Below are 13980 nucleotides of genomic sequence, written 5' to 3' on the forward strand. Positions count from 1 at the left end.
TTTTATTTGCCTAATACAGGTTACGACTCCAGATCTCTTTTGTGAAACTGGAAATATAAGTGTAATATCAAAAAATGCAATTAAACACTGCATCTTTTTATAACAGACGATATCATCATCAAAGTGACGATAATGAGCGAATCACCGACGATGACAGCGATGCTTATAGTGATGACAGAAGGTGTGCTTTGTGTTGTCATCGTTCTAAGATATGAGAATATACATCCAGGTAATTATGAGGAAATGCATATTTTGTTTGTTGTATGGGAATATGACATTTCAAAATAGATAAAGAGGCTATTCGTTGTTGTTTTAAGATAAATAGTAAACCGTGGATTTATGAGAATATCAGCTTCATGATTAAACAATTATTGATATAATTGAGATAAGGTATCTGATATAAACTTTTAAACTAAAACTCGAAATTCAGTGCATAATGCGTGATTAAAAGTGGCTACTTTTCGGGCGGATGTCCCCTTCCCCACGATCATCACTTGTTTACACAGGTATCTATGAGGTTATGCTATTACAACAACTGGACATCATTGAAATTAAAATTTTGAATAAAAAAAATCTGAAACGTTGGCGCTTTTAAAACATTAGTTGATGTGATAAAGTGAAATATTACAGTCATTATTGTATGTATGTATGAATTCAGCATAAAAGAGTTGGTAGAAAAACACAGATGTGAAAATGAAAACAATGGACTGTACAAATGTTGGGAATATAATGTTATATATACAGATGTAAGTAAATATAAAACTAAACTGGGACGATCGAATCATCAACACTTGACAAAACTCCATAAGTGTACGTGCTTATTTCATATATCAATCTATATTGTCATTCTTATATATGACGGTGCGAATAGATATATAGGCATTGGATATAAAAAACAAGGTGTACACACATGTGTATATGTGTAATTACGTTCATGCCCATACGCGTTAAGTACACAATTACGTAGGTAACAGTACAGGCTGTGCTGACACTGTCAGTTCCTTAGAAAACTGAGAATTAAAACTCTGAAATCTGATTGTTTTAATCTTTTTCATTAATCTTCTATAAAATGACAATGACTCCTACAGTTCCGTTCACGACATAATATCCGTACACAGGCTATGTGTATTGTACCTACCCGTGTTGAATTTAAAACAATCCTTCACATATACGGGAATAATTCGTATATCTTATATATTTCCACGATTATCCAGTTTGATGTAAAGTTATATCGTTAATCCTTTCTAAAACATTAAAAGTATTTAGCTTATATATCAACTACACCCAAATTGGCATCACAAATCTGTGTACGACATATCCAGTGTTTACTATGAGGGTAGAAATGTTTACGTCATAATCACGTGACCGATACCACCGCGAACTGGTTGTAACCGGCTCGTAAGGTATTTCACAAATTATTAACAGTTGAAGTGTACTTGTTGTCCTTTCCTTTCTTTATGTGTCTATATGATAATTAACCGACATTATCACTTTTTATATCTTTAATTGATATAAATCAATATTCTGTTGGGTCAATTAGATTCATTTGGCTATGTGATAACATTTAAAGATTAGGTTTGTAGTGAATTTCAGTTTCGTACATGTTTTCAATTATTTGATAAAATATTTCTTTGATAGCAACCATAACTGTGTTTGAAAGTCAACAAATGACAAAAAACTAATTTTTCTTTCTTTTTTTCACAGTTGATGGTGATGAAATTCGTCTAAGTCGAACTGTGATCCCAGATTACGAAGTCCATGATGAACATTACCATAACACGGAAGACTAAAGGAACATTATGATACAATTAATTGTGAACTAATATGACGTTATATACGTCGTATCAACTATACACGTTTATAGCAATCACATGTCATTGTTTAAATTATCATACACTGTATTTAGAAAATGAAACATTTTTCTATCGCCATCTAATGTACGTCTGTGGTGTTATTGATTAATGTGTATTGTCTAATGTATGTCTGTGGTGTTATTCAGTATTATGTATTGTCTAATGTACGTCTGTGGTGTTATTCAGTATTGTGTATTGTCTATTAAAGTAATTCCAATACTGGCTGTGATACATGGATTCCTTACGTTGCTTAGTACAAATATCTGAACCAAATTAAAGTTCTTACGTTGTTTTTAGCAAATGAGTACACCCTCATGACATGTTGAAATACATGGGTATTATACTTTGTTAGATGTTTTATATTTAGAAAATACAGTAGATGAATAACTGAGGTACAATCTCGTTACTGGTTACTAAGGCTCAACTACCTAATAACAGTTAGGACTATCTGATGACATAGAGTATAAATATTCTGAATAAAGAAATAGTTAGTGTAAATGTTTAGGAATCCTCTTGATAATACAATAATTAATAGTTAGTATTAAGTTGAAGGGAAACCTCCTATTCATACAATAATTATTAGTTAGTGGTAAGTTGCTTGGATCCTTTTGTTAACACAATGATTAATAGTGAGTAAGCGTACTCCATTTTTTTTATATGAAATAGTTATCTTTTCTTGCGGATTTGTCCTGAATGTAAAGTCATGTGTTTGCTACCACAACGTCATATTGTTCGGGTCTCGGTCCAATTTTCCTTATTTGATCTCGTTCCATATCATCAATAGTTTTTATCACATTATGAACTTATTTCTAACATTATTTTCACATTAGTTAAGTTTAAAAGAGGTCACTATTACATAAAATGTATTTAAGTCGATTTTGTAAAATCATCTCAGCAATTATTTCTCCCCATTAATAAATAATAATGTGAAACAAAATAATTCACGTTGTTCAGAATACTGTTTGGACTCCTTTAACACAAACTTTTTCCAAAGTTTCTATCTTATCATAGTCGTTCGAGTTTTCAATTTCCAAAATCAAACGAACAATATACGATTACTAACGAATATATATATATTAAATAATAATTCTTTTAAGGGTGAATCTGGTAGATGCAGCGGTATCCCTAGACCCCGGAAGTTGTGTACATATTGATATACATACCAAAAATGAAAACCATAATGAATTCAGACAACCACTTACTATGAGATAATTAATATATACATATAGGACAAAGTGATACGAGGTCGTTTGCAAACGTGACATTCATTTCTTGTACAAAGAAGACGAAGTTTATCCTGAGTTTTAAAGCTCAATTTGTATCAAGCGTGTTACCAAAATGTTCATCCTATGATCTACACCAACAATAAATGATGTTACAGTAATACAAAGTGTTTAAAAATATTCTTATGGACAACACTATGTTGCATGCTACAGAACTTTGAAAATTTGTCCCAGCGATACCGACGTGAATGATTATGATGTTGTGACATATTGTAGGTGCTATGTTTATGTGTCGTAGCCCTAAAGACCTGCCCGGAAAGCATAGTAGCCATCCCGAGTTTTAAAGATCAATTTGTGTGAAGCGAATTCTATGAACTACACCATAATAAATTATTCAATACAAAAGGTTCACACATATTCCGTATAACATCTTTGTTTTGTACGTCTGTATTTAAAAACATGTCCCATATATTACAGCCTTTCACTCCTAGATGGTCTGTCAATAGTTAATATTAACCTAGTATTATATGATAACAATTGAAATTGATAATGGCAATTTCATAATTGCCTCTGAGATGTTATCTTGCTCATATGATGTTTGAATTGTCTCCCTTTAACTAGAGTGAAATATAATTATAATCATATAACGAAGAAGTCATATGTTAATGTATTATTTGAAAACAAAAATCAAACATTAATTTTGGATAAAGAGAGTGTCCTACTCAACAGATCGATAAACATTGTATGTAAACATTCATCAAGACAATCTCAGAAAAAATCCCTCCGGACTAAAATGCAAAGTAGTGTTCGCCAGTTACAACGTATTCCTTGCAACACTGTTTGTCACGGCCTTGTAATCTCGGACATTATAGTAGTTTGATTGTATGTCAGTAATTATGCTAGTGGCATATGATAACAGTTTAAAGTATATTTTGTACATAACAATTGTATGAATTTGATCTTGATTACATGATTTTTGAGTTGGCCACCTTTAGCTACAATAAGAGTACAAAAAATAGAATGGTATTCTGCTGAATGTAAATGTTAATTTATTATTTGGAGCAAGAAATCAAGTAGTCTTTGTGTTGAATAAGGCTGTCCTACTGATCATTTTGATATTGGTCAATCTTCATCAAAACAATCCGACAGAATAACATTAATCTCCGGACTAAAACTATAAATTAGTGTTCGCCCGTTACATCAAGTATATTTCAAGAAGATTATCTTACTGAGTACACATGGCTTACATATTACTACAAACAAGAGTTCGGCCGTTTGCATGAGACAAACTATAAATAAATTTTCTAACGCATTTGCAATTGTAGGGAAAACATATATCGTACACATTTTATACGGACATAGATTGGACATACAGCATGGAGGTGACGTACTATCAAGGTAAGGTTATATTTAATTATACTGTATAATCTATACAGGTGAAAATTGATATGTTTTGAGATAAGTATGTGAAATGCCTAATGACACCAGACAACATTACATTAGTTGTGTACATGTCGTCTCCGTTCCGTAAACTTTAATATGACTGACGGCAAGGCCTTAAAGGACGCAGCCAGATGTTTTAATATGAATCATGCAAGGCATAGGAAGACAAAAGCACTGCTTGTTTATTTTCTTCTCTATTTCATCTAGAAGACATAATTTAGAAATAAAAAGACACACTTTAAACTATAGAAGTATATAATGTAATTATTGTCTCGCAGAAACTCAAAGAAATGAACTCAAAGATTCAGATTTCTCTGTGTCCATTCAAGGCCTAGAGTGCCGCATATGCGAATCCTATGATTTCGCGCCAAACAACACATGTACAAGCTGTCATAATTCCTATTGTCCGGCGAAGGGCCGTCGCGAGGCAGTTACATGTAGGTGTGACAGCATGCCGCGTGGTATCGGCGAACACCTGATCTGTACAGGTAAATTTTCATTCGAATCATCGAGTGTCAGTTACCTATGATTCTATAACAAATGGTCCATGAAAAAAGTTCGATACATCAAGAACTTCGATTCATAAAACTTCGATTCATACATGGGTTAGTTAGTAATGTTATATAGTGAAGAAATTCGGGACCAGACAAAAAGTTCGATACAGCGAGAAATTCGATTCATCGGAGTTCGAATCATCGAGGTTTGACTGTAGTTTGTATGCATTGTGATCATAAAAGTTAAATTTACCTTTTTATAACAAAGCTGTTGCAATGACAGAAAGAAGGCTGACGTTCATACATGAAATTAATGAGCATGACTTTAAATGTCATTTATGACTTTAGACATCAATATAAAGCCAATGATGAGTGTCAAGACTATATACATCGTGATATCCATATGTTTAGTTATTCATAATATATGAAATCTCAAAGTAGAGGTAGAATTCTCAATAATCAGAGATTCGACAAAATGTTGCCAGAATAGTTCAGATAGTGGAAGATAGTTTATTCCTTATAAGTTTGGAATCAAGTACTATCAATATGCCTGGTAATATGGATGTTTGTATGTGAATTTGGTGTATATTTTAATAACTACTTTAAGAATTTTTCATTTAATTAATGTATAATTTCTTTGTTGATATGTGACATAATACCACTTCGAAACTTCGAGTTCATGTCTGTCATTACAGTCAGTTAATACACAATATTCTTATGTACCTTCAAACACGGAAATATCATGTAGATAGCATATTCGTCCGTTTTTTTTATATCATTCAGTTTTTATTTTGAAGGATCATTGCAGGAAAACAGTAACTATATCATCATGTTTGTGATTAATGGTATCATGCAACTAAACTGCATCACACAAATATATTAAGGTCCAAGGATCCGGTGATGGTTGCGAGTTAACTAGCTAGTAGGAACTGTGCTGAGAGACACAGTTCAGTCTTTCCCAAGTATGAAACAATCATGTGATGTTCTTACAATGTTATCTAAATAAGGCTTGTCGTCTTCCTTTGTAATCAAAGAACTGGTTAACGCTAACAAAATACGTCTGTGCCGTTAAAAATCAATGTATTTTTTTTTAAAATTGATGTATGACACTCAAATTGAGTGTTAAGAAGCACTAAGATTTCTTTCATTTTTATCCTATTTCGTGTTTAATTTTTATTGTTTTTATTGTTTTCCTTTCGTTTCGTAGTTGCTTATCCTTTCATGTTGTCACTATTTCGTATTCTAGTTGCTTATCCTTTCATGTTGTCACTATTTCGTTTCGTAGTTGCTAATCCTTTCATGTTGTCCCTATTTCGTATTGTAGTCGCTTATCCTTTCATGTTGTCCCTATTTCGTGTTGTAGTTGCTTATCCTTTCATGTTGTCCCTATTTCGTTTCGTAGTTGCTTATCCTTTCATGTTGTCCCTATTTCGTATTGTAGTTGCTTATCCTTTCATTTTGTTCCGATTTCGTTTTATAGTTGCTAATCTGTCCAGTTTGTTCATGTTTCGTTTTGTTTTGTAGTTGCTGATGAAGAAATCCGTCTTAGTAGGACAGTGATACCTGAATACCTGCACATGTGACCTACATTTCTAAGCCAAAAGAGATGTGACGTTCTATGATAACATGTTTATTCTATAAGAATATTGAACTCATCGATACAAAGAGATATGGCCAGTTCACAAATATAATCATATTCATTATTTGTTTACATATCTCGGTGTATATGTTTTAGAAAGAAAGTATCTGAGAAAATGAAATGAATGATTTCGATGTTACGAATGTATAAAATATTGATAACATCCTCGAAAGTCAAAAGAGTTGTTATGCTCAATTAGTCCTGGCAGTAGGTTTGTAGGTCTGTAAATGCATTTATCTAGGTCAATAACATCAGTAATTTTGATATTTCATTACATTCCTTTACACATGTTGTCTTGTTAAAATGATGTTTGGGTTGTTCGCCTTTAATAAAATCAATAAAATGCTATAATAAACAATGAATATGTATGTTAATTTCTTATTTGAAAAATGTTCGAACGTGAGTCGCCTGAAATTCATATCTCTACCTTTTCTTGAAATAATAACGCAGCAGGTCTTCTATAATATACACAATTGTAAACATACTGTGTAGTACAGGTATGAAAATAATTCATAAACATCATGATTGGAATCACTGGTAATGTTAAAAAAAAACAACATATTATTCTATAAGGCTGTTTACCACATATGTAGAACCTAGAACACTAGGTCAATATAGTGGCCACTCACGTCACCGTAACAAAAAAAAAACCTGACACCAATACCAACATGTTTGTCTCACTTCTGTCTTAGGAATTCTATTCAAATGCACATTTACTATAAACTAACCCAGTTATGTATACCTAACATTTTTTTCCCTGTAACAGATGGAATGCACTTCGGATCCGAATTTAACTACAAACCAGTAACAGAGGTTGCCCACAGCTGTAACACTGTAGACAAGAACTATTGCTGGGTTTGGCCGTTCTAGTATATATACTTAACTGCCTAGTAACACGTTTGACTCCTTCTGAGCTTATCTTTTGCACAAATTTCAGACTATGAATAGACAAACAAATTCTGTAGTAAATAAGTAGCAGATGTGACAAATACTAAAGAAGAGAAAATAATTTTTCTCTGAAAGTCGAATCTCTGAAAGTCAAAATACATATTCAATCCCTGAAAGTTTTCAGGCAATTTTTCAGGAAATAAACCACTTGATCTTTGATCTTGACCCTTTCAAGTTCTCAAACGATTTCGCATATTCTCAAACATTATCATATTTTTTAAAAGGGGGCGAGACCTTCTGAACATTTTGATATATGATGTCAAACTTCATCAAGTAAAGCTCACGGAATCGGTAAGCCACCAGACTAAAATGTGAACTAGAATTCTTCCTTTACAAATATGCCTTGATGCAGGTAACAGTTAAAACGTTTTCACATGCCCTGTTGTTTTAAAGAGAGATTATGTACCATTATATGCGCATTAGAGTGCTATGATATTACTGACACTAATACACTAAATATTTAACATCAATCCCACTGATTAAGACTGAAATTTAAAAGCATTTTAAAATTTAATATAAAAATTCGTTATAATATAAATATTACTTACCAGTTTAATGTTCAAATCTTAATAACATATTTTCAGTTGAGTTGGTTCCCGTACGATAATTTGACAGTTACCAGTGTTTACACAGTAAATGAATACTAACCATTTCCATAATGTAATTATTGGCAATGGTTAGTATTCATTTACTGTGTATGGCACAGTTCCAATTCCAATGGTAACGGGCGAATAGTTCGTAACGATGTGCGTTCAACTTATTCAACGGGATATTTGCAATTGCATGTGGAGAACTAAAATACCTCTACGGAATAATTTAATGCAGTGCCACCATGGACGGACCATTTCATACTCATCGTAGATTTGACGGTAAAGTATTTTGAGTACATTCTTTTTTAGTTTTTATTTAAAAATTGAACTTATGATCATTTTGTTAGATCATACAAATACGTTGCTAAAATTGAAAAAAAAAAACATATTTCTTTTGTTGGTAATTACACCGTGTATACTTTATTTATCCTGCAATCTGTCCCACATACTGACCGATAACTACTGCCGGATAAACTTGTGCTTCCGTCAATACGATCACGTGAATTTGTTCCATATCTGACGGAACTTTTTCTAACTTGACCCAGAACTTGAACCTTCCGGTGAATGAAACGTCATTCAGTCCCGCTAAAACATGACGTAACATTCACCGAAATGACGTCATTTTTACGATATCGAAAATCTCGTATGGCGGTGCCGTCTTTTTCTTGGCTCATGGCAAAGGTATGTATTGTAAAGTTATTCTTTAATGGATTTTTTTTTTAAGTATTTTCATTTTGTTTCAATGATATATCACACTGAATAATATTACGGATACTGTTTGTGAATGCGCTTATTTAATTTCCCACGGCAGTAAAAAGGAGTACACTCTCATTAGGTTTACTGAATGAATCTTTACCTCCGCATCAAGGAAGCGTCTCGCTTCGAGCGAAACCAAGTAAATAACTGTAAATTTGCTTTCGTTTTGAATGTCAAAATGTTTGCAGGATAAACAGAATACACAGTTAGTATCTTACAATACAAGTTTTATTTTGGTGCTCGACACGGAAAGCCGGGATGACTCGGCAAAGCCTCGTCATCTCGGCTTTCCTAAGTCTCTCACCAAAATAAACCTTGTATTGTAAGATACTAACCATGTATTCTCTATATAATCAATGTCACGCTGTGGAACATAATAATTATAGTGACATTAGACCATCAAACACAAATCACATAATCTTTTTCTATTTCTACATAACTCTCTGCCTTTAATTACTGCCATTGATTCCACAATGATTTATTTACATATATTTACATTTCAGTTTTCTCTCTGTTATATAACCTTACCAACTGCGATATGTGTTTACACTTGCGTAACCGCAGAGCCTTGCAGAGCAAGAATACATTGTTGACAGCGACAGCAACAAAATTTGGCATGTTGCCAATTCTATCAATACACATCTACAGACCCAGAATTCATTTGTTAATTTTTGATAATCTACAGATACTTTGCACTTTCACAGCTCAATTAAAAATGGCATATAATATATTGATACGGTATTGTTAATTTCTTTTTTTTTATGTTAGACACGAAATATATTATCATAGTTTGTCCGTATTTTCCATTTCGATATTTGTTAAATAAATAAATAATAATACCGATTTGTTCATGGTTATCAATGTTGTCGTCTGCTAAAAGCATCAGTCAATGATGTCATCCGACTCGAGCTCCGAGGAATTCAACTTCGAAAAGGCTATGTATTCATACGGAAACTTTCAGGTTTCTTTAAATGAACAAAACGACGACGTATTTGTTTGTTCAGATGGTGAAGATATGGACACGTTATTTGAATCGATTGATGTGGGAGTGTTGCTAGCGGGTTCCGTGCTATCCGAGGTTGAACTTCAATCCATTTCCGAAGCACTTAAAAGTTCAGCCGATCCCGACCTCCCTCCCCCAGAGATGCCCTCAACAAGCTTAAGTTCGCCTACATTTAGAGACACTAGTATGCCAAAGCAAGAGTCGGAATCAACCACACTAACCGGTAGTTCTGTAAGTGACAAACATAGTAAAACATCCAGATTCAAAACTGTATCAGAAAAACAAATAAAGGACTACGAAGAAAGCAACCAAAGCAAGGCGACGAAAAAGAACACAGCGTGGGGTGTAAAACTGTTCCAAGGTAATTAATAACAACATCTAGACTGTCTATTTGTGCACAATATTTTTAGAATTAAATACTGCGACTTATTTATCACTAGATCTACCAATGAAACTAAAAACATACAGTATGATTACATATACTTCAATAGGCCTACAGTACAGGTTGAAATCCAAATGGTGAATTTATTCAAATCGTATACAACATTGTAAAAAGATACAATAGTGACGAAATAAAAGGAAATGCTTAAAGTCAATATAGCATTCCACAATCATTCCATCAATACACGACTTCGTTGTTGCTTCCGATGTGTAGTTATTATGCTTCTATAAATCACCAAACAGTAAACACATTAATTAAGATTGTAATGACATTACGCGCCCCAGTGTTAACCACCTGTCAAAATGTCAAAGTCTGGTGGTAGGTCCAGATGAAACTCGGACTAATCACATGTCATATTCTCTTTCAGAATGGCATGTTGAAGTGTATGGCATTGAACTTGATTTGGCCACTGTTGAAGAAGATGCTTTGAACAAAATTCTCGCGAAGTTTTATTGCGAGGCGAGGCCTAAAAACGTTCAACAACGCGAGGAAAAGATGGGTCTCGCCCCTCAACATGCCGCGGAATATCACAAAAACTCTCTAAAAAATCTCAGGGCAGCTAGTATCAGAAAATTACAAGATCTGGGCAGAGATATCGATATCGTTAGAGATAAAGCTTTTAAGCAGTCCAACAAAACTTTGAATGGACTTTTTAAGGACAGAATGGTATCGGGTATGTCCAGACCAACGGCACACAAAGAAATCATATCCCCAAACCACCTAAGACAAATATCGTCTTACCTTGAACATGGCGCACTTTCCTCTCCTGTGGTCCTCCGTCAAGCCGTGTGGTATTCCCTGGCAATACACTTCGTTTCCAGGGGTGTCGAGTTCCATCACCAACTCCGTGTTGACAGTTTTTGTTTCAAATCTGACGAAAACGGAGAATACGCCACACTAACTCATGAAATAAAACAAACAAAAAATTCCAGGCAGGTGTGTGTAATGTGGAAGCACAGTCAGACAAACGCATGTATGCGACAGGTACAGCGAATTGTCCCGTGAAACTTCTCATGACACTAATAAGTAAAACAGATCCCAAAGCCGAAAAACTTTTCAACAAACACACAGCTGATTCGCGTCTAGATGTTCTGTGGTACAGCGATAAACCGCTCGCTCAACGTACATTTTCCAACTTTAACTTCAATAAACAAATAATGGACATAAGTCTGGGCATGAACTTTAATTATACAAAAACACAAGAACACATACAAATTAATAAAGAGGATAATTTCCCCTACACAAAATAAACATGAATATATAGAGCTATAGGAGCCCGTGCAAGGGTCCAATAGGTAAGATAGTGCGTTACAAAGTAATGCTACTTATAGTACGACTATACGCAAACCCTCTACATCCATAAATTGGATGGGAGTGGTGGGTTTTCGACGAAAGAGCAGAGCACGCTAGCTGAGCTGTAGTGTCCATGATGCCTAGCGGACGAACAACAAAAGAGTTCGATACGGGGAGATAACCAGGATACACCTGTCGATAGCTAGCATGTTTAATATACATTAAAATTCAATTTATTCTAAATTATCAATTTAACTTCAATAAACAAATAATGGACATAAGTCTGGGCATGAACTTTAATTATACACAAAAAACCACAAGAACACATACAAATTAATAAAGAGGATAATTTCCCCAGCCCAGTGTTGAAAATTAAGGTTATTTAAGATATGGTAAGTACAGTTATAAGTATGGTAAGAATAGTGGTGTAATAGTAAGGGTAGTGGTAAAGGCAGTCAGCGAGTATGGTATTGCGAATAAGAGATTGAATCTCGTACTTAATGAGCAGGCAAGTCACAATTATTACAATGTCACAGTCACAGCCTCCAATGACTGACCATAGTTAACCATGGTCGACAATTGTTTTTCGAAGTTCGGTTCAAGGTAACGAAGCACTGCATCACTGGCCCAGTGGCCCATAGTCTTGATTTGGTCCACGGGGACACCCTGTTTGTGCAACCAGGTGGCTCCACCTCTCCTAAAGGAATGACCTTTAATGTTTGATGGATCAAGACCAGCTAGGCGGAGAGAGCGCGCGAGACAACTGCGAAATTCCTGGTAAGTAAGGGCTTGACGCGGAGATGACAGGAAAAGTGGACCCAAAGGGTCTGCCATGGGTGTAGATTTTAATAACTGACTGATAGCGCGAGCAGGGCAAAGTACATGGTTTGTGGATATTCGTGGTAGTAGAACCTCCATCACCTTCTCACGATACTGAATAGTTTTTGTCCAACGAAACCGGAGAAGGTAACCCCATGAACATGGGGAAACATCAATACGCCGTAGATCCGTCGTGCTGTTGAATGTAGAGTGTACGACCACGTTGCCTGGCCTAAGGAGACCATAAAATGCCACCAAACAGGCACACCAAAATGAAAGGGCAACTGTCTGTGAAAGGTCCAGAGTATTATACAAAAAAAAAATGTAGACCTTTATTAACACTTGTGGGGTTATCGCGTCCACTGGGATTTGAGCCGTACCTAAAGCCCGTTTAACCCCTCGTAACTCTAGGATTATGTTGTAGTCCTCCTTAATCGGGTCAGGGTATCCTGAAAGTTTATGGATGTGACCAACAATTGTGAGGTACTGACGCACAGTACTGTAGTGAAAATGTTTTACCGATGCTAAGTATGCCACATACAACTGCAGCATCTTGGAAGTCGCTGGTACAGGAGAATAATTCATCTTGTCACAAAACTCTGTATAACACTTGAGGTGCGAAGAGTAGGTGCTAGATGTAGACTTAGCCCACGCCTGTTGCTTGAAGTCCTCCGCTGTAGACAGGAGGCTGGACTCTGTATCCCCATCTGGAATAGATGAAGTTTAAAGACCTATGATAAGCCAAGTTGCATGGTTCAAAAGTTTCGCATGACAAAGTATATGATGGAATGAGATCATAGAGTAGAGTTAGTTTATTCCTTTCCTGTAGCCTAGAACAAGTATCAGCGATTACATTGCGAGCTCCAGGTAGGTATATTGCTTTAAGCGAGACATTGACAGACGCACATATCCAGAATAATACGCGCAATATCATCATTGACAGTTTATTCCGCGAAGACCCTTTGTTAACCCATGCCGCGGTGGACTTATTGTCGGTATAAATGATAACTCGCTTATTGGCCAACACAGAACTCCAACGACAGACCGCGAAGTATACTGCTAAAAGTTCCTTCACATTAATGTGTGCACACTCAAATACGGGGGTGTCTATCTGCCAATTTACGTAAAAATAGTCACCATCATAATAACCACCTGCCCCTGTGTTGCAAGCGTCCGTTTGGATTGAGGTTATTGGTTTTGGGTCCTGTATCAAACGAGTACCGTTGAATGTCCTTAGAAAGGAAAGCCACCAATCTAAATCTGCATGGAATTCTTCGGATAACAAGATCTTATGATGACTGTGATGCACAGAGTCTTTAAGATCAATAATACGCCTTAGAAAGGTACGGCCCCCTGTGATTACCTGGGCCGCCCAACTCAGTTTCCCACACAAGGTCTCCAATTGTTTCCGGCTAGCCCGACGTTTAGTGGAGAATGCATGTAGCAGGTCTGAAAATTCACACAATTTCGCCTCAGG

At 35.3% G+C, this 13980-nt stretch overlaps 2 protein-coding genes across 2 annotated transcripts; one reads left to right on the plus strand and one right to left on the minus strand.

The window, feature by feature from the left end:
* The first annotated feature begins 9832 nt into the window (after positions 1-9832).
* Positions 9833-11396, plus strand: LOC138310052 (uncharacterized). The gene is made up of 2 exons (XM_069251198.1): positions 9833-10310; positions 10759-11396. Exons 1-2 carry the CDS (start codon positions 9836-9838, stop codon positions 11394-11396), a joined length of 1113 nt encoding a protein of 370 aa, XP_069107299.1. The 5' UTR covers positions 9833-9835.
* Positions 11397-12206: 810 nt separating this feature from the next.
* On the minus strand, positions 12207-13088 carry LOC138310053 (uncharacterized). The gene has a single exon (XM_069251199.1). It carries the CDS (start codon positions 13086-13088, stop codon positions 12207-12209), a length of 882 nt encoding a protein of 293 aa, XP_069107300.1.
* Positions 13089-13980: the final 892 nt, after the last annotated feature.

This window comes from Argopecten irradians, chromosome 16 (genome assembly GCF_041381155.1).
Source record: "Argopecten irradians isolate NY chromosome 16, Ai_NY, whole genome shotgun sequence".
Lineage (NCBI taxonomy): Eukaryota > Metazoa > Mollusca > Bivalvia > Pectinida > Pectinidae > Argopecten > Argopecten irradians.

Bases quoted from the DNA above. Each gene is read 5' to 3' on its own strand.
- LOC138310052 (XM_069251198.1), top strand. From the start codon at position 9,836: ATGATGTCATCCGACTCGAGCTCCGAGGAATTCAACTTCGAAAAGGCT. The intron at 10,311-10,758 runs GTAATTAATAAC...ATTCTCTTTCAG, and splicing joins GGGTGTAAAACTGTTCCAAG to AATGGCATGTTGAAGTGTAT.
- LOC138310053 (XM_069251199.1), bottom strand. From the start codon at position 13,088: ATGAATTATTCTCCTGTACCAGCGACTTCCAAGATGCTGCAGTTGTAT.